Source organism: Dromaius novaehollandiae, chromosome 12, assembly GCF_036370855.1.
Source record: "Dromaius novaehollandiae isolate bDroNov1 chromosome 12, bDroNov1.hap1, whole genome shotgun sequence".
NCBI lineage: Eukaryota > Metazoa > Chordata > Aves > Casuariiformes > Dromaiidae > Dromaius > Dromaius novaehollandiae.
In genome coordinates this window covers 18,727,226-18,753,869 of record NC_088109.1, presented here as the reverse complement: position 1 = coordinate 18,753,869, position 26,644 = coordinate 18,727,226, and the positions used below count along the sequence as shown (strand labels likewise).

The window sequence follows — 26,644 nt, the reverse complement described above, 5'->3', positions numbered from 1 at the left end:
TACTTCCCACATTATGTACATCTCTTTCTCCTCTTTTCCAGCAAACGCTGCCTCTTGCTTGTCTTTGGTGTTTCCTTTTCCTTCTCAGTTGCTTCATGTAGTGGAGAGAAGACGTCTGGCCTCTCAAATAAGGGTTTAAGCATTCCGGGTAGTCTTCCTTGTCCTCCGTTCCCTGCAGTCTCTCCCTTTCCTTTATACCCCTGTTCCAGTCTTTGGTAGCAAATGCTGCCTTGGTTGTACATGTTTGGTGAACAAGTCTTGGTCGCCTCATTTATGGAGGAGATACAGGGCACCTTGGGGAATGCTGAAGCTCACGTTCTTCCCTCCTGCTTGGGTCTGGTGGAGAGAAAGTACCTTGTGGCTTTGAAGCACAGGGAAAAACAAAAAATCTAGCAATGCTCGCTCTTTTGGACAGGCCACATCCATTGCCCTTACCAGAGAAGAAGGAATGGCTTCATGAGAATTTGGGAGTTTGTTATGGTTGTAGGGTGTTGTGTGAATCAGCCTTTTGTCCGAACAATGTGTGAAAAGGTGCATTTGCATTGCAAGCTTCTGGCAAGAGTTGGAATTTGCTCAAAGTGGCAATTCAATGCTAGGGAAGTCTGAAGTACCCGCCCTGCAGCGAGCAGGGGAGAGCACATTGTCGGGCAGTGGTGCTATTAAGAATGTCCTTCTGATAGCGTTCTTCCTGAAAATGATCAATAAACAACAGAGTGGTGTTTCCTTACCATGATGATGTAATGATAGACTTCTTAAGTTTCCCTTGTGAGTTGACTGATAGATTGAGTAAAAGTTCTCATTTCTAGTGGCCTCCCTGGTGTTATTTTTAGTTTTCACCTTCATCAGGTCAGCTTGGAAAAATAGGTACCTGTCCTTTTGACTCTGTGAAGTTTTAATTAGCAGTTCCTGATAACTGTGTTTTGGTATGTTGATACATGAGAGATTCTGCAGATGTTCTGGAAAAAAAGATCTTTCTCTCTGAACGCTGATGGATATTAAATGCAAGCTGTGCTCTGCATATAAGCTTTTATAGTATAACACAAGGGTCTCCTGGCAATGTCCTTCAGCCTTCTGGCATATAGCTCAACAGCGGTAATAAAACCCTTTGACAAAGTTTTCCTTGGGGTAATAGGTAATGTAGTTTCAGTCATAGGAAATGGTGCAATTTCTCCTCTTTCCCTTCTTTTCGTTACTACCGTGAATCAATTTGTCATCTGGCCCGGGTGAGGGTCTGGCAGAATAATTAGTTGTGTTTGACTGAATAGCACTGACAGGATGAAGACTTGGCCAGGCCGGCTGCGTGATGTCATTAGGTGCAGCACTGCTACCACCCATTGCTTCACGATAGCAAGCTCTTCCGATCCAAATTATTAATATCCGCTTTTTTGAGGTGGAGGAGGAAGAGAAAAGAAATTCTGGTCCTAAAAAAAGAAAAAAAGGAAGTTGCTCATTGCAAAGCTCGAGAACTGAGTTTTCCTGAGCTCTGCAGAGGAACAATCTGAATCCGATGATAAAAGGAGCCTAAGTGCATCCTGCAGTGAAGTGGATAGCTGCGCCCTCTGCCCTGGGCTGGCCTGTCCTCAGGGGCAGGCTGGAGGGGAAGGCTGGCAGGAGCTGCTCACCCGGCCGGCCTGACCTCCTGCGAAGAGCAGACTGGAGAGACCTACCCATCAGCTTCCACGTGAAACCCCTAAGTTTTGGTCTTGCAGGGAGACATCCAGCTCCAGATGCAAACAGGAAGCTGCCCCCAGCTGTCATCTAAATAAACCACTTGAGGCCACCTCTTACTCTGTTCCCTAAAGCTTCCTGTCTCTGGGTTGCCCCTCCTTTGTTTTACCTGTCTATCTCCGTTCTTCAAACAAATTCCTCGGCTGTGCTTATATCTCTGCGTTTTTATTTCCGGCCCGTCTCTGCTGTTGAAGTGTTTTATTTGAATGATTGATTGTTTCACTGAAGTATGTGGGACCTGGGGGAACCCAATTGCTCACAAACCCCCTTTGTCCTGCAGCGGCGCCGTCTTCGGTTCTCGTGTTTTCTTCTCCTCTTCTCTCTGTTTTCCCTTGTGTCCTTTTGCTGCCTCTCCTGTTCCCCATGTTTCTGACACTTCTTTGTGTTGTTGCGACCAATGTTTACACGTAGACTTTGGTCTTTTGCTTCTCTCGAGCCCTTCTGTTCTAGCTGTTTGGGATTTGTTTTAATAGCTTTAGTCTTTTACTGAATTTCAGTAATTCTGCCTGTTGTCCACCTCCTGCTCTGAGACAGCCCGCTGAGCCACAGTTGCCCTGCGGCCACGGGTGCGAATGCGGGAGCCGGGTGTTCTTGTCTCCCCACCTCTCTGGTTTTGCTGTGTGCTCAGCTATTTTATTACTCCAAACTTTGCAAATTCCTTGTAGCTTTTGCTGTGTGCCTCTTCCAGGATTCCTGAATGAGCTCTTTTGGGCTGCTTTCTCTTTGTTCCCACTGTGTTCTCGTTCCTGCTCTCTTGATTTGTGCTTTCTCCGTTTTCTTTACAGCTTCGTTCGTTAAATGCCTCCCTGTTCCCTCCAGCCCCCAACACTGCTCTTGCCTCATTTTCCATAGCTCTTTTTCATACTCGGGACCCAGCTGTGGCTGAGATGTGTAAATCGAGGGCCAAATATATAGCAAGGGCTGGCTGTTACCATGACTCTCATTGCCAGTAAGCCATGTTCATGTTAGACAGGGGCTTTGGGGCTGAATTTGAGGATCTTGCACAAAGGCCTGGCTCCTTCATGAGGGTGCTTAAAGGAGGAATATCCACCATGGGCAAAACTCCTCATGCAGAAGCAGCAATAACACTCTGATGGTGCCAAACTAGTAGGAAGACGATTAGAGCTTTTTCCATTTTTGGAGGCGAGCCAAAGGGTTGTAGCCAGCAAAGAGGCCTTCCAGCAATTCCCGCTGTAGTGGGAGAAGTTTTGAACCACGCTCAGCTTTGTGCAGGACGGAGCATATCTTACCTGTGCATTGCCCGAATATCAGAGGAGATGGGAAAGCCCGGTGGCTTGGCTGAGGACATTGCTTTCCAAAGAAAGCCGAGCTTTACCTGCACAAGCAGCTGCAGAGCATGGCCTCCAGGCTTAGCCCTCCCAGGACCTGCCAGAAACAAGCACAAAAGGCTCTCCAATTCTCAACAGGGTTTTTAGTTGCAACCCAATAAGGAAGTTTGTTTACTTGGGGGGGAAGCATGTTGCGCTCTGACTTGCGTAGCAGCTCATACGCGTGAGAGCATTTCAAGGAGCTGTGCACGGCAGTCGTGTTGAGAAAGCGGCTACGACAAGCACGAGGCGAACCTGCCGCGTGAACCTGCCGCCGAGCTAGCGTGACACAGACGTAATCAGTAATATGTCACTGATTCTTTTTCTTTTTTCAGTTGCATTAATGAGTAATTTGTAATAGCTTACACTTTCAAAGGAACTTTAACAACCCTTCCCACCAAATGCGACACTGGGGAGTCACCGGAGCAGGGGGTGGCTGCCCTCCGCCTTGAGCAACCAAATGCCCGGTGCCGCCAGCTTGTCTCGTGCGATCCTGTCGCTGTGCGATAACGAGCACCGGCCTGCCCTGCTCTTGCAGATGATGGCCCGTGCTCTCCCGCGTCGGAAACCTCTAGTAGAGCCCATGGCATGAGCAGGAGACAGTCCTGCCTGCCGCTGTGCTCCCCGCTGCTCAGGGACGGGGTGGCCCAGGATATGGGTTTGTTAATGTGTTATCCGTGTCGTGACCGTGAAGGGGAACTGGAGGTGGATTTGATGGGAGTCTGGCACCATGACTAAAGCCTGGCCTCGTCCAGTTTCGCGTAACGTAATCGCGTCGGTGCAGATGGGCGTTGAGCTCTTGCTCCTACCCGAGCTCTGGTTCGGGTTGGTGTACCTGCTGTTAGAAATGGAAATGGAGATGAACAGGGCTAAACATGGCCAAACAGGCCAGAGGTGAATGATTCATACCTGTTCTGCTGATGATTTATACGTGTGGTATTCTTATTTCATAGAAGTTTTGAGAGATGGCAGAAGCATTAAATGTCTCTTTCATAGGACTCAATTTTTGTACTCTTACGTGTGATACATGGTGAAATCCCAGATCTGTTGGAATCAAGCTGTTGGTCTAGAGTGGTTTTTGTATTTTTGCTATTTCTTTTGGACTGTTTGTCTTGCCTCCAGCTGTGATCTTGTTTTGGTTCAGAAGTCCTTAATCCAGCAGTATTTAGCTTTCTAGGTGTCTGGTTTCCGTGTGGTTCTTCAGGCATCCTACTGGCTCTCGCATAGCTGCAGCTTGTGGGAGATCTGCAGGGAGGTTTTCCTAAGCGTTTGCTTTCAGGTTGAGTAATCTTTGAGCTCTTTCAAAGGTCTGTTTAAGCTGTCAGTTTTGCTTTTGGCTTCAGGGTAATATATTGACTTCTTTCTTTCCCTCAGAGAAATTTCACATTTTAAGGAAGTGAATTGTAATTCATTGTCAGATAGTAATTATTTCAGGTTTCCTTCCCTACCGTAAAACAGCAGATGAGAAAGGTACGTCACAAGTCCCATATGCTAATGTAATTAATTCTATTTCTGGCTTCCTACTGAGGTAATAGCATGTAACAGCCAACTAGTCCTTAGTCAGATGGGCCTGGGATGTCAAACACGAGCCTTTCCCATACTGAGTTGGGAAAGGGAACAGGCTGTAATGTCCGTGCTATCTTGTGTGATATTGGCAAGTGCAATAAACTCTTACAATGGCTTCAGTTAAAAAATTCAGTCCCAGCCGCTGATACAGATCCCATAATTGCAGTTTTGTTCTGAAAATCCCTTCATGTGTTACAAGCAAGGTACATACATGGTGTGGGAGAGGGCAGGTTGTTACTCATTATTGAAAATATTGTATCAATCATCCATCTGGTAAGAAAGGTTAATTTTGTAGTAGTGGAAGCTGAGACTGTGGCTAAATGAAGAATAGTTTAATTACTTCTTGCAACTAGGATATGGTAAGTAAACAGAGTTTAGTTATTCTCCTGCACTCAGAGTGAACATACTTGCAATTTTACAGCTATTTTTACATCTTCTGTATGAAAATCTGCTGAAGAAGGGCAGGTGGGACAGGCAGTCGGGTATCACACTGGCAGTTTCCATCTGTACACCGTGTCATATATGAACAAAAATAAACAGGCTGACTGTTCTGTGGCTTGTTTTCCCATATGCCCGTATTGTTGTTGACAACATCATTTTCCTGCGGCCAACTGTTAGGCAAAGTTTCTTTCCTACTAATGGGTTATATTTTTCCTCGTCTTTTACTGAGTGTCAGTACAAAGATGTGGTGATCTCTGTGGTGTTCTCCTTGGTTGGACCTCATGGTTGGAGGTACCACTGGACATGTTTGTAGATGGTAGTGCACTTATGATCCTGGCTTCCCTAGGACAAACGTAAATGCCATAATGGCTCTATGCCTGATGCAAAATTAGGAATTTTTTTTGTATATATAGCTGATATAAAACAAGGTAAAAGGCAAAGTTTCTGATTACTTCAGTGGTGAGGTGTTTGTGATCACCACAGAACATGGTCTGCATTGGATTTTAATCCACTGGAGAAAAGATTTGCTTTGTAAAAGACAGATCTGTGTGTCTGAAGTGACATTTGTCCCTGCTGTGTTCATGTGCTGCAGGCTTTTTCCATGCATTTTGGTAGTCTTCCCAGATACAATAGCAACATTCAGATAGCAATGGACTTCAGGGAGGTTTTGGAGAATTCTGGAGAATTAACATGCACCATACAGAGTGTTTTCCAAGTGAAGTCCATTATAACAAATAGATGCTGTGAAATCTGTATTGCCTGCATGCATCATGTGGCAACATTGACTTTGTAAATCAAAACAAGAAAACATCTTCACACCAAGAAGTTTTGCAGACACTACTTTAAGAGGTGGCAACGAAGAGCTATCAGTCGCTGTGGCTTTGTTTCACCCCCTTAAGCCCCTGCAAAGGCATCTTTCTGAAATCTCTATTTTATTACTAAGGCCACTGAGCAGAAGACTCGTACATCCAGAATGGTTCAGAAGAGTCGCTTGCTCTGACAGTCTCGCTGAGGACTCATTCATTCAACTCTTGTGATGAGGCAGCTCTTTCTGCGAGGAAGAGGTGGCATTAGCCTGCCTCATGAGTAGCACTTTGGATTTTAACCCCACCAATGGACCATTTTTGCACGGTCAGGTTTCTTCAGTATGGTCTCCTGGACTACCTGAGCCTTCATAGTAGCACTGCCTCGTGGCTGAAGCTGAGGCAACGCACTTGTAAATTATTTGCAACTGATATGCATCGAAAGATGCATTAAGAGCAAGCAAATAAGCCTGGGAGTTTGGATGCTCAGGTGACTTGAGGTTCAGTAAGTGCAGCCTCTAAAGCTCTGCAAGCGAACAGATTTGAGTAGCGCAGCAACTGCACAACGCAGCATCCCTGGCGGTTTTCCCAGCGTGCTGAAATGCCACCAGCATCTGCCACTGTGTCCATGGACCCACAGCCTGGCTCGGGTATGTGTCTGCCCACAGGTGAAACGTTGAAACATGCTTCAGCAAAATGCCCAGCCCTTCACAGAGTCAGGATGGCTCCCACGGGTCATTTCCATGGGAACTTGTGTCAGTGACTTTCAGTGCTATAAGTTTCTGTAAGGCATACTTTAAACCAATTCTGTACCAATTTGGTGGTGCTTTTTGCACCTTGGTTTACCCTTTTTTTGTTGTTTTGTTTTCTTCTGCCGTTGCTGACTCAGTCTGACCAGCAAAGGCTCTCTAATTCAGGACCAATTCAAGCAGTAAATGCCTTCCGATTGTGAGATGCAGTTATTTTGCCTGTAATGTGATCTTTAATCATTTTCTGCCACATGCTCAACGCATATGTGACTATCAGCTTTCTCAAAGAGTCAATTTATTGTTTTGTTCGTTAAACTAGTTTCTGTCTACTGGGAAAAATTGATGGCTTTCAGGTACAACTTTTTACCTTAGGCACAGAGAAATTCTTTGAAGCTGGAATGCATTCTCACATATGTCACTGAGAAAGGAAATGTCTAGCGTATGTGCAGTCTTTGGTGCTCATATGGTGTAAAAACAGAGAATATTTTCTTCCTACAGGCAATTGATTGGTGCTAATTGCAGGTGCATACTTCTCAAGCGTTCTGATTCAAGCAGCAGGAAGAGGGGACAGGATTGCCTGAAAGTTGTTGGTGGGCTCAGCGTCTCTGCTGAAACCTCATGCCTTGGCCTCTTCTGCATCGTATGATGCATAGCAGGGCCGTGGGATGGGTGGGTGGGATGCTCCTCATGCACTGAGAAACTGGGAAAGGGAATCTCATGGGCTGGGCAGTGGAAGTTGAGGGTTTTGAAGAAAAGACCTGAAGTTTTGCGGGGAAAGGAGCAGGATTGACATGGCCTTGGAAGCCAAGGGGCACAGCGATGGAGATGTGTGGGAAGGATGCAAGCTGATGGGGACACAGAGAAGAAAGGGAGATAGAGAATAGGGATCTGGGCGATGGGTAGGATCACAGAGCACCTTTCTCTTTGGATTCTGGCTGGCCCAGGTCCTCCGTTTGCCTTCTGGTTTAGATCATTGATCTCACCTTTGTCAATAAAGGCTATTTTCTATTTCTAGCTGTAGCAGCAGCTCTGAATGCATAGTCAAGGAGCTATCTGCAGGGAAGGCAGCATTAATCCTGCCCAACTGTCGGCGTGGTATGGAGCAAGGTGGTTGCTGCTCCCCCCATTACCTTTCCATCCCTGGCTGTCATCCGAGCTGGGTGAGCAGCTGCCAGCCACGAAGTGGTGTCCTGCTCTGAGTTATGCTGGCATAAACGTGGGTTCGCTGGGCACGACGGAGCAATCCAGATTCACACCCATGGCGATAGAAACGAGAATCTGCCCTGATACAAACTCATCTGAGATTCGTTCTTCCCATGATGCTGCAGTGTTTAAATGAAGGATGGGCTTTCCTTTACTGCTTTGCTTTAGCTGAAAAGCTGAAAATATAGTTGTTTGTTAGTCTGCAATGGTAAATATGGCTATTGTCCCTCTTTCTGGAAACTCAGGGTTTTTTTCAGAGGGCTATAGGAGACCTAGCAGGATCGCACAAAACCTCCTTGAATGAAAGCCCAAACTGTGGTTTCCTGCAATCTGTGGTGGTTGATGAGATTTAGAAGCAGAGTCTAGTAACAGCGTCTGTTGCCCATAGGTCATTGCTTCAGGCCTCCTAAGACACCAGTGAGCGCTGGTGCCTTTTGTGGGATGAAATGAAATGCTAAGTTGCTCTCTGATCTGGTGTGCACGGGCAAAACATAAAACGACCGAAAGGGGCTTTCTTCTTAGTGTCTGCTAGGGGCTACAGATTGGAGCGGCATGGAAACTAGACTGTTCTCTTCCCCAAAGTTGGTCCTTGGAGGCACTGTTGCTGTCCATCTTGTAGATAATCCCTGGACAAGAAAGGATTGTTATTTTTGCTCTCTTTTCTCTAGTAGCTTCCATAAACTTTGGCAGAAAAGCTGCCAAAACGCTATTTTGTTTTTCTTTCAATTTGGGTAAATCTCTTCTAAACAAGCAAACCACCTCAAACGTGTGCAAATGCTGCTTGAAATATAGCTGTGGCTGCATTGTTGTGGTCTAAGAGTCAATTTTCCTCTCCCTGTGTAAATGCCCCTGACAGCAACAGGCAAGGGCAGGTAGAAAACCAGGCTGTGACCAGAAAATGATGAAATGTGTAAAAATCGTGGTTCGATGTTGGCCAGTCTAGCCTCTGCGTGAAGAAAATCCATTTTGCCCCCGCGTCTCCCTTGCAAGGGCTGGCTGTCGCTGCAGCGGCCGCCCTTGCAGCGAATACAGGCGGCAAATTCGGGCTTGCAGGCCGTGACCGGAGCTGGTGCAGGACCGTCCGGGAAGGGTTTGCTCCTCCTTGGGGTCAGGGGAGTCGAGTCCCAAGCTGACTGACTGCCCGAAGGGAGCTCAGCTGAATTTTGATCTACTCAACGAAGGAGTGCAATAAATAATTAACTTCCAAACTGTGGTTTTATCATCCGCTCAGCCGGATCAGAGCAGTGCTGGGAATGTCGTAGGCTAACCACTAAGGAGCAAACTTTGTCGTAAAAATCCTAGGTCACGCATTCAGGAAACGTTTGATAGTAAGTTGGTTTGAAAGCACCACGCTTATTTTTTTAACAGGGAGAGGATGTTAATGTTGTTAGCTTGAGTAGCAGATTTTTTTTTCCTCTTTCTCTTTTTTCTTTTTTCCTCCCCTGCTATGGGCAGCTCTCATGAACTTGGAGCTGAACTGAAATTACTTTCGTTGTCACATGTCTTGTTTAATTGTGCAAATTGCTTTCTATTCCAAGGACAAGTTAATGTAGAAATGGAAAGGATTAGAACTGTTGGGATAAGCGATCGCCCTTTCTTTTAATTTCGGGCTTTAGCATAACAATAGCTACCACTTCAAAAGCAGTCCCTGGCTCTGCCCTGTCACCCTTTCATGCAGTCAAAGTACTCGCTTAGTGCCTGATTCTCCACTGCCCTCTCCCTTGGGGTAGATCCAAAGTCCATTAATCAGTGGGAATCGGCTGTAAATCGGCTCAATGGGCTGAGGCTTCTTAAACAAGCGCAATTAAATGGCACTGGGATGGAAGATGCCTTCAAATCTGATGATAGCACATTGATGACAGCACCAGTTAAAACCAGCATAAATTCAGGCCGGGAGGAAGGAATATCCCTGTTGTGCTGAATGTCACAGGACTGGGCCTCCTTTTTAAGCTTCACATAAAAAGAAGAAACCAAGCAAAAAAAAAAAATCGACATACACCTTCAGGTCAGTCTGAAGACACTGTGAATACTGTATTGTTTGACTAAAGCAAGCATCAAAATACACATTATTACAGCAGCTCTTTAGCCACTTAATTGAGTATTAACTGTTGAATTTGTACAAAGACTAGCCTAGTTCTTGGATCTGTAGTTATTGATCCGTGGTTTGCATGGTTTTAAAGGCTAGGCTCTTGAGCATTTGTCTGCTCACTGGGGTTTTTTTTTTTTTGCATTTTTAAAAATGTGTTTTGTTACTTAATCCCATCCTATTCCTGCCATGTGTAGGTAGATGTTTTTCAGGGCATTTGCAAGAATTGAGCCATTGCCAAGCAAACCATTTTGCTTCCTGTTTTCTGTTAATATATTAACATGATGGACAAACACAAAACCAGGTGGAAAACTATCACACCCTTTTGCAGTGTTCTGTGTTGCAGTAGGAAGCAGCCACTGTGAAATTAAGGTTTTCTTGCGCAATGTGACTGTTTTTTCGCTTTTGCTTAATTAAACTGCAGCATGTGGCACCATTCGGCAAAAACGTTTCTGTTGTGACCCTCTCAATGTTAAGGGAGATGTCAGGAGCATCGGGCACTTGGAGTGCTCACAGTGCCCGTATGCAGCTCCTGTTCAAGCTGGTGGGAGTCGTATGCCTGGGCTGCGAGCAGTACACTGCCGTTAGGGTTTAATTTTTTACAGATGAGTGTGCACCATCTCTGAGTGTAGTTATGCACCAGAAAGATGGGAGAAGATAACAGTTCACTACTATCAAAGTCCAGGAGTGGCTTTACGTGGGACCTATCCCTGCTAGCTTATGCTTAGTTTTACAGTAACTAGGTTGGCAAACATGCTATACCTGACTCTTGTCCAAACACGCTGTACCTGTCGGTGACTTCATATGTGTTTAAAAACAATTGTTTTTTGTTTTTAGAGGGATGACGTGGCTGGCTCAGTTTGTGTGCTGGACAGAGGAAGTATACCCGATACATTAGCAATAACATGCAAGATCTCTTTAGCAGAAAGAAAGATGTTTTATTCCCTGCAGGCTGGGCATACCTTGGCTGCATTGAGGTCTGGTTCCCCGTGCGGCTGTTGGGTAGGGGCTTTCCAGAGTAGACCTTGCCCGTGAACCTCGCACCACTGGTGCTATCCTGTCACCTTACTGCCCCGCTTCGCAGCACGGCCCACGGCCGTCCTCCCGCCCTTGGACTCCGGGAACTGAGGAAGGATGCTCAAATCATAATTTTTTTCTCTTTTTTGGAAAGTGTGACAATGTGCTTGTACAACCCCCAAAAATTTGCTGCAGGGCTTCAGGGCGAGCATAGCACCCTAGTGAATTTGAATTAATTTGTTTAAATACCTCCGCTTTAACAGGCGTCTCTTTAAAGAAATCGCTTGCATTTCCCGGTTCTCTTGCAAGCTGAGCCCCAGTCCGGCGGGCTGGGGGAGCGGGGCAGGAGGAGAAGCTCCCCAGGCCCCGCCGGCCGTTTTGGGGCTCAGCTCCGCGGCATCATGCCAGCGGTGGCCCGACCTCCGCCTCCAGCCTCGCTCGAGCATCTCACCTCAGCCCGTTGCTGAGCGTCTCACCGCCTTTAACGCGTTTTTCCCTCGGGCGCCCGCCTCTTTCGCAAGGCAGCTGTTTAAAAGGGAAACCCGAGCGCCTGGCCAAGGGTCGCAGCAAGGCAGCGCGCGGGGAGCTGGATGCCGGGCCGAGGTTTGCACTTTCTCCGTGGCCCGGTCTTCCTCTCACCTTTAAGAGTTATTTGCACGCCTGGTCGGCTTCCCGCAGCGCCTGGCACGGAGCGAGTTGGGATAATGTCACGGTAGCCCGCGAAGCCGTGCCAGCATGAGAGCAGTGGCTTGCCAACGTAACGGCATTGATTAGTGCAGAAGAACCAGGGCAATCCAATTATAACCGCAAGCGCCATTGGCGCAATTGTCACAAATTCTCACTGAAATAGCGGTGAACTCTGCTGTATTAAGGTGGTCTGGACTGTGTCAGGAAAGGGGAGTTCATCGGGCTTAGGTAATGCAGATTAAGCAGAAGAATTTAATTTTTAAATACTCTATTGGCTATTAATGTGTTGGGCAAAAAATGGTATTTTTGGATGGGTAGATGCTGGCCAAGTCCCTCAGCCTGCCGTGATATTAGAGAATAATTTTTTTAATTTCTTATTTTGGGAATTATTACAAAATATCCTCAAAGGAAACTACTCATGAAAAATAGCTAAGAAGTTTCCTATCGTTTAAATCTTGTTTGAGTATTGAATATTCCTTTGTTCCCTAATATTATACTTCCTGTAACCTACTCAGTGGGTCAGATAAGGAAATGTGATATTTTTCACCAGCATGACAAAATTAAAGTAAAGCTATAAAGAGCGGGAGGGTTGTAGCCTGGAGTCTTAGATGAGCAGTTCAGATCTGGCTTTCTATTACTTCGCAGAAGCGAACAGTCTCTTGTGGATGAATCACATTCAATTAGCTGTTTCCTATGATGAACTGATTAAAAATTAAGTGGCATCAAATACGGCTGATTTTGCTCGTACATTTAAATAATGCTATAATTACATACTAATCAGATGGTAAATCTTAATTGTACACGTTCCATATGTTTTATTTGCCCGCTCTCCGTCTTTGGTTTGTCGTCTTTGTATCAGCATGGAGTATATTTTCAGGCTGCTTTTATGTTTGGCCTAATTGAATATCAAAAGCGGTATATGTGAAACTTCCTGAATTCTATTCTTTAGCCAGTGGCAGCTGTGCTATTAGATGACCTTTACCATTCCTGTAGCACAGAATAATAAAGGGAGGGGGAGAATTGAAGCCTAGCCATGTTATTGTTAGAGACAGAAATAAATCATATATAATTGCCTCGCTATGAAGGCCAAATCCTGCCGTCCTTCATGCCTGAGTTAGAAATACAGGATTTGGACCTTTGTTTCCTGTGGTTTCCTGGCCACCTTGGACGTGCCCAGAATCCTCACGCTGCTGCGGTGGCTAATTACCATCGCCGGCTTCAAGCTCGGGCTGAACTCCTCCTGCGTGCGCGATGATACGGTCCTGCTTCGGGAAAGCCTTTAGGTGACTGTCAAGCCTAAGCATCATTGACTTCAGAAAGATTATTTATGTCCTTAAAAATTAAGAAAAGGCTTACATGTTGGATTAAATGGCGGTCTTCCACCAAGTGCTTCTGCTCTGGTTCGCTATTTAGAGCAAACCTGCTAACTCTCGGGTGAAATAAATAGGTTTCTTGACATAAAATGCGTGTGGTCTGTACTCTGTACAAACTGTAAGTTATGCTTTTGTCTGCTTTTCCATCATAGGTCATGAAAATAGTCACAAAAAGAGCAAGCGGAAACACTGGAGAAAACAGTGGGTAGAAAGCAGCATATTATCTGACATGGAGATGTTAAAACATAGCCTAGAAGTGAACTCATTTTCTACGGAGAGCAACAAGACTGGGAACATCAGTGACAAGAAGAGCCACAGAAGGACAAAGCGGTTTCTCTCCTACCCTCGGTTTGTGGAAGTGATGGTGGTGGCTGATAGCAGGATGGTTGCCTACCATGGAGCTAATCTACAGCACTATGTCTTAACGTTAATGTCAATAGTAAGTATTCAAATAGGGGGAGTGATTTTACCCACAGATCTTTTTCTAGTGGATGCAGAGCTTCCTTTCTGCTGCTTTCTCACATGATACCATCAGTTTGCTTCAACTAGGTGTGGAAACATTTCTGGGATGAGAGTACAGCTTGGTACATCTTGGTTCGGGTTCACAAGACCTCAGGAACATCTCCCTTAGCGAAGAACATTTGGGGAGCATTGGTTGAAGTTTTCTTCCTTTCCCAGACCTACCATACTTCCTAACCCTTCCCACACCTCACCTTTGCAGCTGTCTGTGCCCCAGGCAGCACAAAAAGAGTTGCTGGCCCTTTAGTCCACGTATTTTATTCTTCTTTTTATTTAGGGCCATGTGAAATAGCAGCTGAATAGAAAATGTGCTTTGGGGACTGTGACTTCCTAGGGACGGATGGTGGTAGGTCATGCGGTTGTCTGACTTCCCTTGCAGTTAAAAGGAGAAAGAGCCTGTGGTCACTTAGGTCCTTAGCAGAGTGCTAGGGTTGGCTTTCCAGGCTGGTGGCGAGCATTTTGGTGGCTTCTGGTACTAAGATGCAGTAGTGCAGTCCCCAGACAGGCAGTTCTGTAGCTACATGTTGCTGGGAAGTGAGTATCCAACGCAGTCGTCTCACTGCAGTGATTTTTGTCCCATTAGAGGGTAGAAGTGCAGTGATTGATATGTGGTCTAAAAATGGCCATGTCAAAATGAGGCACGAGGCAGAATAAGTTGCTTTTGACAGTCTCGGCCAGTGGTTGTTGTACCTCGGAGCAAAATGATGCTGTAATTTGGTGAAAAGCTTGTTAAAGCAGAAGGAAACTTCATGTTTCTGCAATACCAGCAGGTTTTGTTTAGTCTAAAATTGTGCTGCTGGCGGGACTGAGCCTCTCAGAGGTGTGCAGCGAGTTCATGGATGGTCAGATAATATTAGGGCACAGAAGGGAGCAGAACAGCAGCTCAGAACAAAAACAGTCGCAGAACAGAAGATATGCTTGTGTTGTCTTAATTCTTTGTTTCCTTGAATGTTAGCAATAACTCTGGGCACTTCTTTTTGAAACAGGTAGCTTCTATCTACAAAGACCCAAGTATTGGAAATTTAATTAATATTGTTATTGTGAAATTGGTCGTGATACATAACGAACAGGTAATGGAAGTGATTTTCTTCTCCTTTTGACAGTGGCATGTGTAGTGAACCTGGTGATAAAATAATTAAAATACCTGCTTTGTATGTATTGCTCATTAGGATGGTCCTGCGATATCCTACAATGCCCAGACAACATTAAAAAACTTTTGTCAATGGCAGCAATCCCAAAACCACCCCGAAGGAAGTCACCTTCAACATGATACAGCTGTGCTTGTTACCAGGTATGCTGAATTTTCTCATTAAAAATATCACCAGTTGTGTCAGAGTTACAAGATGCAAGCTTATAATATATGCAGCTACGGGAAACATTTGGTGTTTGTGGGTGTAAGGAGCAGAGTTAGAAGAACATATTCACCACAGAGGGGTCTTAGAGGTTCAGGACTGTCCAAGGCCTGACCATGGGCCCAACATGTGATGAAACTCTAGGACTGTGGCTGGGATTTGGTTCAGGTTTCTGTTGGATGATGTGGCAAAATCAGCCTGGAGGACCAAGAATTGCTTTTGGATGTTTTTTATTATTGTGCTTGTCCCTTAAGTCACTGCTGCATTGAAAATTAATGTGTCAGGTCTGTTCTGCTTTCAGACAGGATATTTGTAGAGCGCACGACAAATGTGATACTCTGGGTAAGAAAACCCTTTTCTTTGTCTTTTTTAACTTTTGTGTAGTGACAATGCTAGCTGTATGTGCTGAACTGTGGGTAACGCTTCCTTTGCTATTGTAAACCTCTCTGTTCTCTTCTAGGTCTGGCAGAGCTGGGCACAGTGTGCGATCCATACAGGAGCTGTTCAATCAGTGAAGATAACGGGCTGAGCACTGCTTTCACAATAGCACATGAACTTGGCCATGTGTACGTCTTATGTAAATGCATTTACATTTAAATAGCCCAAGATTTATGCTAGCTAGAACTTGCCAGCCGCAGTAGGAGTTGGTACCCGCTGAGCCTAATTATCTACGGGAGATGAATATACCTGGGTAGGAGAGGCACCACCTAGGAGGTTCAAGCTGTGGTACGACTCTGGGAAGTGGGATGCTCCGTAGCCCAGCTGCGAGCAGGAGAAACAGCAGACCCACGTTTTGGGGAGCACAGTGTTAGTGAGGGTGAGCAACTACAGGGTACCCAGATGTAGAGCAGTACATGTGGAGGTGAGGAGAGCTACCAAAACATCCCGTATTGCTGCGTCTCCTGGCATCCAAATGTGGCCAAGTCTCTGAGACTTCTGCAATGAAGTCTCAGCCAAGCCTCTGGCACTCGCTGACTTTTTGGCCAGGGCTAGGTAGTGCTGGGTGCCTTGGAGAGGATCAGGGTGAGGGGCACGGGCTCATCTCGCCCTGCCTTCAGGACTACAGTCTCCTCTGAGGGCAGGTTCCTTGGGCCATCAGGGCTCATCCCACCTTGGTGCGAGGCATTCATGAAGACAGCAGAGCAGCTGTGTGCAAGGAGGGACTTAGCCAGTGTGGCTGGCAGTTGATTGAGGTATAGAAGTGACCTGGACTTACCTGCTGAACCGTTTCATTACACGGGGACTTTCACTAAGGAGGATCTCATGTTACTGGACACCCAGCTGAGACGCAGTCACTCAGTGGAATTTCCCTCCAATGGAAATTTCTACTAACTGATTTTGAATTTTTTTGAGAGTGCATAATCAGAAAAATCTTTTTAGATCACGAAGTCCTTTACCCCACAGATGCAACTCTCTTAGGCAACTTACTCCATTCAAAACTACCTTAGCTTGGTTCGCAGTGGAAGTGTATAGATATGGGATGGATGAGTTCTTAAGAACAGATCACTCATTGTTTTAAGCTCTTTTTTCCTGCACAGAGGGCTGGCTGAGACGTTCTATTTTTAACTACAGTTGTGTTTGTTTAAATGAGATTTCCTGACAGAAATTCCCCGAAGGTTTGGCTTTCCCTACACCTAACCCATGGCTAATTCCTTCGCTAATGCTGCCCCCAAAGCTGCTGGAGGGGTTAGAGGAGCTCCCGAGCAGGAAATGCCTCTTTACTCTTTTACAGGGAGCAGAGCAAAAAGTTGATTACTTGGAGGTCGTCTTAATGGGATGTAAACTCCCAGGCCTTCGAACATAGGATCACATTGGGTCATTTCCCCTTTTCCACTTCAAGCAGCAAAGCAGTTTAAGCCGTTCTGTCTCTGTTGTATACTTGCCACATTCTTCGATATGTCACGTGCTGCAAACTTCACATGGTCTTATTTGATATGGATGCTTGATGGCATTTAGTGAGCCAACCACATAAAATACAGGAGCCAAGTTTGTCCTTGGTGCAGCCCTATTTAGGCAGCGGTGTGAGGAATGAATGTGGCCCAAGGTATTCAGCTGCTTTGGAAAACACCTTGCAGCCAACCTCCTGCACTGCAGGATTTCAGGCAGCAGTGGTCAGCAGGCTCAACTGATTCCTCCGCTTGAGAAACTTGTTCCCCCTGGTCACCTCTTGGCTCACTGGCTCGGTTCCAGAGTACTTCCCATTTTCATCATGGTGGGGCCAGTCTCCAGCCTGCCTGCAGGATCACGACTATCAGTTGGAAAGGAAACTGCAACTGAAAGCGCATCTCATGCGAGGCTCTCTTAAGCACTTGTCATGCTAAATATGTGCAGTAGCGGTGTGGAGAGCTTTAGCAGGGTCCTGTGTAGCTTTTTGCAGCCAGGTGCTAGGAACTCAGAAGTGTTTGAAACAGTGTCTGTTGGTCCTTTCTGAATATGTGGATATTATTCCTTGTATTCCATAATAGCTGCCAGGAGTATATCTAGGAAAAATTCTTGGTCGTGCTTGTTTTTAGTTCATACTGTTGCTCTTGCTGTGCCAAATACTTGCCACTTATCCGGCTGTACTTGTCTTTGCTATGTTCCTCTTAGGTTTAACATGCCACACGATGACAATCATAAGTGCAAAGAAGATGGAGGTAAAAATCAACAGCATGTCATGGCACCAACTCTGAACTTCTACACCAACCCCTGGATGTGGTCAAAATGCAGTAGGAAATATATCACTGAATTTCTAGAGTAAGGCCTTACCTATGTGTGTGTTAGGCTGTCTTTACCTGTGCGTGTATCTCATAGGGTACTGGTTAATCCAAAATCCCCGTGTGCAGTGTCTGGAGGAAATTGGAGGGATTTCTGTGTGCACGCATCCTTTACATAGAGCAGGAATGTGCCCTTGACATCCAGTCCCTGCCAGCTCTGCCTTATGATTAGCTGGCAAGGAATGGCCTCTCTATGGGGAGGAATAAGTCTTTCCCCCATGGATATTGCTTTTAAGGAATGTGCATTCTGCTCTAACCTGAAGAGTGAGTTTTCCAAGCCCTGTGGCCCAGATACAGAGCCATATCTGACAGGGAGCCAGCTACAGAGCATTAGGAGGCAGACTGAATCTGCCTTTCTGCTCCATAGTTCATGAATTGCGCTAGTCTGCTCTGGGAATAGATTTCAAGGAGCCCCCGGCTCGCTTAGATGCACAGTGACTGTCCATGCTGCTGTGATGCCTTCCTACACGTTGTGATGTGGAGCAGAAAGAAAACGCGATGGTTTCCAGAAAATCCAGGAGCTTGGTCACTTGGGTGGTTCTTCTGCTTACTGTCCAAGAGGAATACCAAGGATTTTCTTTCTAAATATATACCAGTGCTTACTCAGCAGCCAAAGGAAGTTTGGGCACTGTCAGACATGCTTTTGCTAGACTAGTTGACTGCATTGTGGTGGATGGTCATCAGCACAACGTGGGGTGGTAGTGAACAGATAGGCAGCCTGTTATGCTCCATAGTTGAGTCTGCAGTAGCTGTTGTAGTGCTTGTTAAATACGACAGATGGGGTGCACATCTAGCATAAGGGTAACCCAGATGCAAATAAATGAGTTCTAGTCTCATCACCTCCTGGTTAACACCATTTTCTTGCTTTATGTTGTAGCACTGGTTACGGGGAGTGTTTGCTTGATGAACCTTCATCAAGAACTTACACGTTGCCTCAGCAGCTCCCAGGGCTGATTTATGATGTTAATAAACAATGTGAGTTAATTTTTGGACCTGGATCTCAAGTGTGCCCGTATATGGTAAGTTCAGTTCCGTGCCTTGGTTTCGCTGGCTTTCACGGAGCAAAATAAGGCGTCCCAGCATTGGGTGAACAGGGAGAGGGGCTGGTGTAGAGACTGCACCCACCAGCTGCCAGCTGGTTAGAGCCTGGGCCCTCAGCTCCAGTGGTTGTAGGGGTGCAGCAAGCCATCAAGTTACTGTCGACCTTGTGAGTTAATGAAAAATCCTAGTAGGATAATTTTATAAAGGGTCATACATCCAGTAGGCTGTGTGGCACGTGGGATGAATGTATTTAATATTTCGATCTGTTCAAAAACTTTAGCAGATGCAGTGCCGGCGACTGTGGTGTATTAACATTGATGGAGCACACAAGGGATGTCGTACTCAACACACACCTTGGGCTGATGGGACCGAATGTGAACCCGGAAAGGTCTGTAACACCTCATCCTTTGTAGCTATATCTATCGGTCAAACTCATCCTATCCCAAGGGCCAGCTGTATGGGATATGGCTTCTGACCGCAGCTTCTGCCCAGAGCAGCTCTGTGTGTTTTAAGCATTTCATGCAGGGGGGAACTGTATCCCATATAACGTGATTAAAATCTACTGCTTGGCATTATTTTGTTTATTGCGGTTATTCTTTTTTGAATGCTTATCTTACCTCTTAAATTAATACCCTTGAGTGAACTCTTGAGCAAAACCTCTGCAAAGCTTTCCTAGACTTTTGTTAGAAATTTCCCATGTGATGGGAGTAATTAGTAATTATACATAATATAAACGTGCCAACTGGCTTCTCATCTTGACAGCTTCAGAGTAAAATATAGAACTAGCTGACATTTTCTGTATGGAACCTTTTTGGCAGTTTTTCCTAAAAACTTTCAATTTCCATGTGCAATGTTAGCTTCCAACTAAATATTTTTCCAACTAAATACATTTTCTAGAATAAACTTTTAGTTTTCACTTGTCCAGATCTGCAGAAGAATAGTGGGGAGGTTTCTTTTTTCTTTTTTCTTTTTTTCTTTTATTGAGATGCTGAACCTTTTGAAGAAAAATGCCAACTAGTTTTCACCCTTTTTGTCTGAACAAAAATCTTCCCCATCTAGCCCTAGTAAACAACCTGTGATGTTATTCAGCAAAGCATAGCTTAAAAATTTGCTCTTGTAGCTAATTAATGATCAATAGTTAAACTTTTCATTGCCTTGAAAGACTCAGCATCTCAATTCATATAGTCTTTCAAATGTGGATGCTATTTTAGATACAATCTTTCACAAAGGCTGTGGGTCTCTTTGGCCGTTAATCTTTTGTTACGTGTGTCTGAAACTCATTTGTGAACACTGATTTCATTCAAGGCAACGGGCATAATATATCAATTTGCCTTTCTTATGGGCAAGCACAGCCAACACAGGCACAGAAGCTGTTACCTGGTATTTTTAAGATCGATAGCGTATGGTAGAGATACTGCTGGAACGCTTATTCCTGCGTTACTCTTTGGAGCCAGTGGCACACCAATATTTATTGTTTTTTATGTAAAATTCCCCCCCTTTTTTGAGAATCAGGTTTAAACTTATGCACCTCTGAAGTCCCCTCTTGCCCCATTAAGTGGGACACCTCTGACTGTAGAGCTTGTATCCTCAACTTCTCCCCTTGTGAGCTTGGGATGTGCTCAGAGCTGGCTGCCCAGAAATAAGTTTTTTTCTGAATTCCAAATATGTGGACTGCCGTTCTGTTCAGACATACCTGCAGTTAAGCCTGGATATGGCCAGAGTTGTGTTTAAGTAAGTGTGACCCGAATTCGTCCACTGAGAGCAGGTGGGACCTTACGAAAGGCTAACACAGCCGCATCGTGTCCAGGCGCTTGAATGTGTTCTGGAGAAAAGGCTGTGTGTGTTGTATTTTGGCCTAACTCAGGCTTAGGGTTTGGATCGTCATAAGCTCCCTCCTCCCCACTATTTTCTTGGGCTTGTAAAGTGCTGAGGTGCGAGTACGGAGTGTGTTTGGCTGGAACAAATCACTACTTTGGTCCTCCGATGTGGCCAGGAGCCCTGTCAAACTGCTGCGTGCTGACTAATGCCTTGCCTCAAGTCTGCATGTTTAAAGTGCATGATATATGGGTTGGCAGACAGAGAAAATACCATGCCATTTTTTATGGAGATACCTTTGGAAACAAGAGAATCTGAATAGCTAAGAAAAGTCTAGCTGAAGCTACTGGAATATAGACTTATCCAGGCTCTAAAGTCATTTTTAAACCAAAATTACTAAAACAATGTAGGAGTAGTAGCTTATGCATACTTTGGATGCGAGGGCACTGAAGTCAATGCCATTAAATCAAGTAATAAGCCCAGATTTTGGTCTTTGTTGGGTGAACACCGGTCGTGATCATTTCCTCTGCTTGACAGTGCCCGTGCCTTAGCAACTTGAAATAAATCACTGTGCCGCAAAGAAAGAAAATAAAGAGGCTCATAAACATGGATCTGTATCTCTTGTGGTTTTCAGGGCCGTTTTAAAGAACGGTTAAAGAAGCGTAGATGAATAGTAATCATTGCTGCCTCCTCCCTTATGGCAGCAGGTACCGTATAAGTTATGCATGCGTGAAGCTTCACAGCACTTGTCTGCCCCCTGCTAATCTATTCAGCCGAATCAGCCCGAGCCCGGGAGCTGGTTTTGGTGAATTATCTAAGGCCCCTGTGGCAAGACAAAGGCAAGGAAAGTCTGCTATAGTGTCTCCCTTCCCTGCCGCTGCTCCCCTGTTCAACTTCGTGTCTGTTTAAGTTATTTTGAACCCGCTCCAGACAAAAACTCTTTTATTCTCTTCGTTCTCTGATCTGCAAGCCCGTAGGAAAGAGCACCCTGGCAGACTTTTTAGTTTTCTGTTGTAATTCAGCGTTGGAATTATTTTTAAAATAAAAAAGACATGAGGGTTGCACAGCCAGACTATTCACAGCGTGGTTCCAAGAAACACCACTGCGTTTCCATAAGATAATCTTGCTGTTTATTTAAAGCAGCTGCTCTTTTCTTTTTTTCTCTTTTTCTTTTGCACCCCCCCCCCCCTTGATTTGCTATCAATTTGCTATCACCACAAGCCCCCAGTTTGGAATAAAATCAAGAGATTTAGGTAATTTCCTGGTTAATCCTCAACCATCGGATGGGAGACGTATAGGTCATGTCACGGTCTGTTAGCGGTGTGCATTCACTGGTTAGCTATTCAGTCTGCTGCGGGTCAGCGGTGCCAGGCATGACTGTGGTTACATATTTAGCTGTGAGTGTCAACGTTTCTGCAAGAAGTTCTCCTCCGGGACGGCGCGGTTGTATTGATGTCGAGTGTTTTCGTACGCTGGTGATAGCTGCTGGCCCTCTTTGTCCCTGTGAGTGACTGGCAGAGAGGTCCCCGTCCCGCAGCTCCTCGACCTCGGAAGGCCAGGAGGAGGGAGGCATCGCACGGGTTTGTCCTGCAGCAGAGGGGCTCAGTGTTTCAGCTGACTTTATTCCTGTCCTCTGCTGGAGCAGATGCTTTTTTAAGCCAGCGTCCATCTGGAGAATCAGATCTTCAGATGGAGGCAGATGCATGGCACGTAGCCCGGAGACCAAGCTCATCCCTGCGCAAGTGCCGTATTTGAGGCCCAAGCTATGAGCGTTTGGTCATCCTGCCAGCTGTGCACACAGCAAATACACCTAGATCAGCTTCCTTCCCTGGTGGGTAGCAGTGCAGCGAGCAGGCCATCATCCGGGAAGGGTGTCCAGCGTGTTGCAGAGGCAGCATCACGCGGGAAGGCTGTGGACCTTGATGGCAGCTTGATTTTTGATCTGTTTTCCTAGAGAGCTTGACGTAACCTTGTTTCGGTCTCGGTGAAAGGGCTCGTTTCCTCTCCCCAGCTGGCCGCCCTCCTGTTAGGGTGAGAAAAAATATCTCCACTGCTTCGCTCGCTCTGCCCGGTTCGGCTGCAGCCCGTCGGTGGATGCCCAAGCTAGGAGAGTGGCGGACAGGCGGTCGGACACCGTGAGACCTCATTAGCCTGGCTTTCCCAGGAAACGGAGCAAACAACGCTTTTCCTCAACCATTCCCTTAGACTTTCCTAGGGGATTTTTTTTGTGGTATTGCAGAACTGTCCTACATGTGGGAAACTCCCCGTCACTTTTAGAAGCCCCTTTGAGTTGCTCTCTGAAGTGAAGAGAAAGTGAATGCAGTGCATTGGTAAATTAGACCCATCTCCATAAGGATCATCGGGTGTTTTCCTGCCTGAACAGCACCTGATGCAGTAGAATATTACAAGGGAATATTTCAATGATGCCTCTACATTTTTTTTCTAAAGTTCCTAAGTTTCTTCTAATTTGCAAGCAATCAGCAATGTTTGGGTTTCGTATAATTGCAAAGATTTAGGCATCCACCAGCAAATAAGCACACCTCCAGGTTTCAATCTGCTTTAGCAAGCAGCGTTCAGTGAGAGGGAAACCGCTTTGGGGGTCTGGTGGTGTTTTTCTGTCAATTCTGGTGGGGCCAGGATGTGACTCTGCCCTAGATCTGGTCTGTCCAGAGAAGTCTGTGTCATTGTACAACACACACATCCAGAAGAGACGTAATTTGTACGATAAAAATAGGAGGAAGGAGAAAGCCAAGATAATTTAAACCAGTTTTCCAAACAAAATAGGCGAGAGTTATAGCAGGAAAACACAAGTGTAGACCAGGCCTTGGCAAGTGCCATGTTATGGCTGAGCGAAGAAAACACTTTGGAGTGAGGAATTCTTTGTTTTTATTTGCCCTTTTGATTTGGAACTTTCCTTTCCTTTCCCTCTTCTCTTCTGGGGTTTTGTGCAGCTGCGGAGAGGTTTGAGTTTTTCCCTGCTGTTTGCTAGCGCGCGTCCCTGTTGTCCGTCTCCTGTTACGACACTGTGGTTCCCGCTGCTCTCCAGGAAATCAGATAAACAGCTTTGCCAAAAGCCAGAGCTGCGCTGGTCGGCATCAGCCCACGGGGAGCGTTCGCTGGTCGTTGTCCTCGGTCGTCTTCCCACAAATCGCTCCTCTGGACTCTGCCGCTTGCCTTCTCTCCTCCATTTAAGGGTGCGGAAGATTGGTGCTGCTTGGTTATCTTCCTTGCAGAGAAAGAAAGCACAAGGGTGGCCTGGTCCCGTGGCTACTGAAATAAGTGGGGCCTTGAATTGGGGGAAAAACCCCAAAATGTGCTTGAAGCTAGAGCTGAGCACAATTCAGAGTGCCGTCCTTAGTTCCCCCTGGAAACTTGCTCTGCTACAGCTTTGGCTCCTAAAAAATACACCCCAGGTTTTTATGCAAATGAAATTTGGGTGACCATCCAAAAGTGAAAATGTTCAATTTTCTCTGTTTTTGGAAATATTTGCATTTTGAGTGAGATATTTGAGGAAAAGCAAGTGAATCTCGGCGTCAGGGCTGATCGCTAATGAAAGAGTAACGCAACCCCCCCCCCCCCCGCCCTTTCCCGTCTCTCTCTCGCCCGCAGCACTGCCGGTTCGGGATGTGCGTCCCCAAGGAGCGGGAGGCGCCGGTGCTGGACGGCGCCTGGGGCACCTGGAGCCCCTTCGGCACCTGCTCGAGAACCTGCGGCGGGGGCATAAAGACGGCGATACGGGAGTGCAACAGGCCCGAGTAAGTGCGGCCGCAGTGCGGCTTCGGCGCGGGAACGTGGCCAGAACGGGTCGGGGGGAGCAGCCCGCTTGCACCAAGGGGCTGCAATCCTGTTTTTTGGTTAGCGGGCCAAGTTTTGGATCGGATAGGTGCTGCAGGGAGAGGGGAGGGAGCATGGGAGGGAGCTGGCACACACATTTATCCATTTTCCACCACTTTACTCCTGTTTTGGCTGCTTTTGCAGCTGTTGCTGCAGGGCACACCCTGTACAGGCGAGCTGACACGGACTAGCAAAACCTCAGTAGAAATCTGTGCCCCATTAAAAAAGCGGTGCTTAAAAACGTTGGCCGTGGCCGTGGAAGGCAAAAGGCCGAGCCCTTTGAAACGCCAAGGAATTGCGCCGCAGGCTTGGAGGCGGCAAACGCCCCGTCTGCAAAATATTAGCACGGGGTTGAGCAACCGGTGTGAAAACAGCGTTTGCCTCAGCGGCTGGTGGGTCCTGTTTATTGACCTCCTTTCAGTTCCCGAGAGCGCGAAGGGGGCTTGGAGGAAGGGGGCCGGGAGGGTTTGCCCCCACACTGCCTCTTCTCGGACCCCGTGGGAAGTCTCCGTGGGGACTCCTCTGTCGTAGCATGGTCCGCAGAGGTTTTCCCCAGGTTTGGTTTTTGCCCCGGTAATTCGGCGGCACAGCGTGGGCTCCCACCATCGGCGTTCCCGCTACCAGAGTGCTGCAGAGACATTGCAAGCGAGACGGGAATAAAGTGCGATGGAAAGCCACCACTATGTGCTCTCCTGCTTCTCAAACCGCTTCAAAAATACCCAGAGTAGCTCTCGTCGCTGTTTCGCTGCCTTTCCTCGGGCAGGAGCAACCACCCTGCATACCTAGAGGAAGGTCTGACATAGCTTCATTTGGCCTTTCGTATGCAAAGGGGGTTTTGCTCTTTCAAAGCTTTGCTACGCGCGGGCATCTGCGGTGGTACCTTGCATGCCGATGAAATATTACGCTAAATCCGGCATGGAAAATGAACGCTGAAAGTAAGACTGCAGCTCCCATCCCCGTCTGTAATGTGCCCTGACACCTACATGGATGAGTACTTTGCAGGACTGTAGGAAGCTGTAAGCCTCTGAAATGGAAACAGGCTGTGTTTTGACATACACTTAAGGAATGTATTAGCTGACCAGACCAGACCCTTCCCACCAGGATTGCCCCCTCGGGAACTGCAGCCGGGATGGTACAGACAAAGCCAGCGGCTGCGGCATGTCACGTACGGTGCCTGGGGGGGCAAGCCCTGGTTTTCAAAGCAAGGCGTAGCTGCAGTGTTTGGGGGGAAAAAGCATATTTCATACCCTGTCAACACCCAGAGCCCTGTTTTCAAGAGTGGCTTTTGGGGTGGGTCAGTGGTATGTGAGCTGGCTCACATCTGCATTTCAGTCTGTCGCTAGACTAGCTACCCGTGCCGAAAACCATCCGAATTTGACGCGTAAACGCATCTGTGGATGAATGCGCTGGTTGCTGGCTGTTCAGATCCCAGGACTCGCTAGGATGCTGTGGAGGAGATCTCGGACTGTGGTCTTCATGTGGTATAACTGAAGAGACTTTTCTGCAGTCCCCCAAAGCATTAAGCACATGTGCACACGAGCGGTTGCGTGTACGTGCACATGAGCTCGCATGCCCTGCGGTCACTTCTTTGGGGGCTTTGCACTCGCCCCAGAGCAGAGCTGCTGCTGCTGGGGCTCCTGTGCCTGAGCAGGTACCAGGTGTGTCCAGAATCAGTGCTTCGTGCTTGCACCTAGCTCTCCTGGCCCGCCGTGAGAGCGGCGATGCCTGGGGGTCTGCAGTGAAATTATTCAAGGTTAGTGTTCACATGCAGTGCATTATGCATTACATATTTAAGACCTGTTGAGATGGAGTTGGAATAAGCCCTCCATATTCCCCAGAGCCGTTGCCACATCCTAAGAGTTTTGCCCTGCTGGGAGGCCTCCAGCAAAGCATGCGTGCGCAGGGATGTGCAAGGACATATTGTTAGATCAAAAGTGAGAGTCTATACCATCCTTTGCCTGATAAAACAGGTGATTCAGCAGTAAGGGGATTTGGGACAGAGCAAGAAGGTTTCTATGTGTGCATTGCTTCCCCTGCCATCTCTGAGGCACGTGGTTGATGGTTATCCATAAAAACATTAGATAGTGCTGAAGGATCCAGTATTTCTTCATGACACTGAGAATTGATGTTTTATGAGGCTGACTTATTTTTCAGGGTTAGCTCTAGTCTGTTTACTCAGACTTGGTGAAAAGCAATACTGAATCATTAAGGATTTAAGAACGCCTGAAGTTGTCAGAGTGGTTTGGGGCTGTTTTGAGCTGTCAGAAGTGTGAGTGTGTTCAAGGCCCAAACACCAGTTGCAGGGAGATTTACTGCCCCAGTTACGAATCTGACGGTTTGAAACAA

At 46.6% G+C, this 26,644-nt stretch overlaps 1 protein-coding gene across 5 annotated transcripts in view; it reads left to right on the top strand.

Annotated features, from left to right (window-relative positions):
• ADAMTS9 (ADAM metallopeptidase with thrombospondin type 1 motif 9) overlaps positions 1 to 26,644 on the top strand; it is an 83,142-nt gene that overhangs the window by 3,987 nt on the left and 52,511 nt on the right. For all 5 annotated transcript variants that reach the window (XR_003260722.2, XM_026109967.2, XM_064519140.1 and 2 more), the window contains 9 exons: positions 13,134 to 13,420; positions 14,487 to 14,570; positions 14,670 to 14,791; positions 15,154 to 15,194; positions 15,313 to 15,418; positions 17,442 to 17,588; positions 18,486 to 18,627; positions 18,930 to 19,037; positions 24,074 to 24,219. Coding sequence is in view for 4 of the 5 variants with exons in the window: in XM_026109967.2 (XP_025965752.2) it covers positions 13,134 to 13,420; positions 14,487 to 14,570; positions 14,670 to 14,791; positions 15,154 to 15,194; positions 15,313 to 15,418; positions 17,442 to 17,588; positions 18,486 to 18,627; positions 18,930 to 19,037; positions 24,074 to 24,219 (1,183 nt within the window). In the remaining variant the exon portion in view is untranslated. The remainder of the gene's footprint in view (positions 1 to 13,133; positions 13,421 to 14,486; positions 14,571 to 14,669; positions 14,792 to 15,153; positions 15,195 to 15,312; positions 15,419 to 17,441; positions 17,589 to 18,485; positions 18,628 to 18,929; positions 19,038 to 24,073; positions 24,220 to 26,644) is intronic.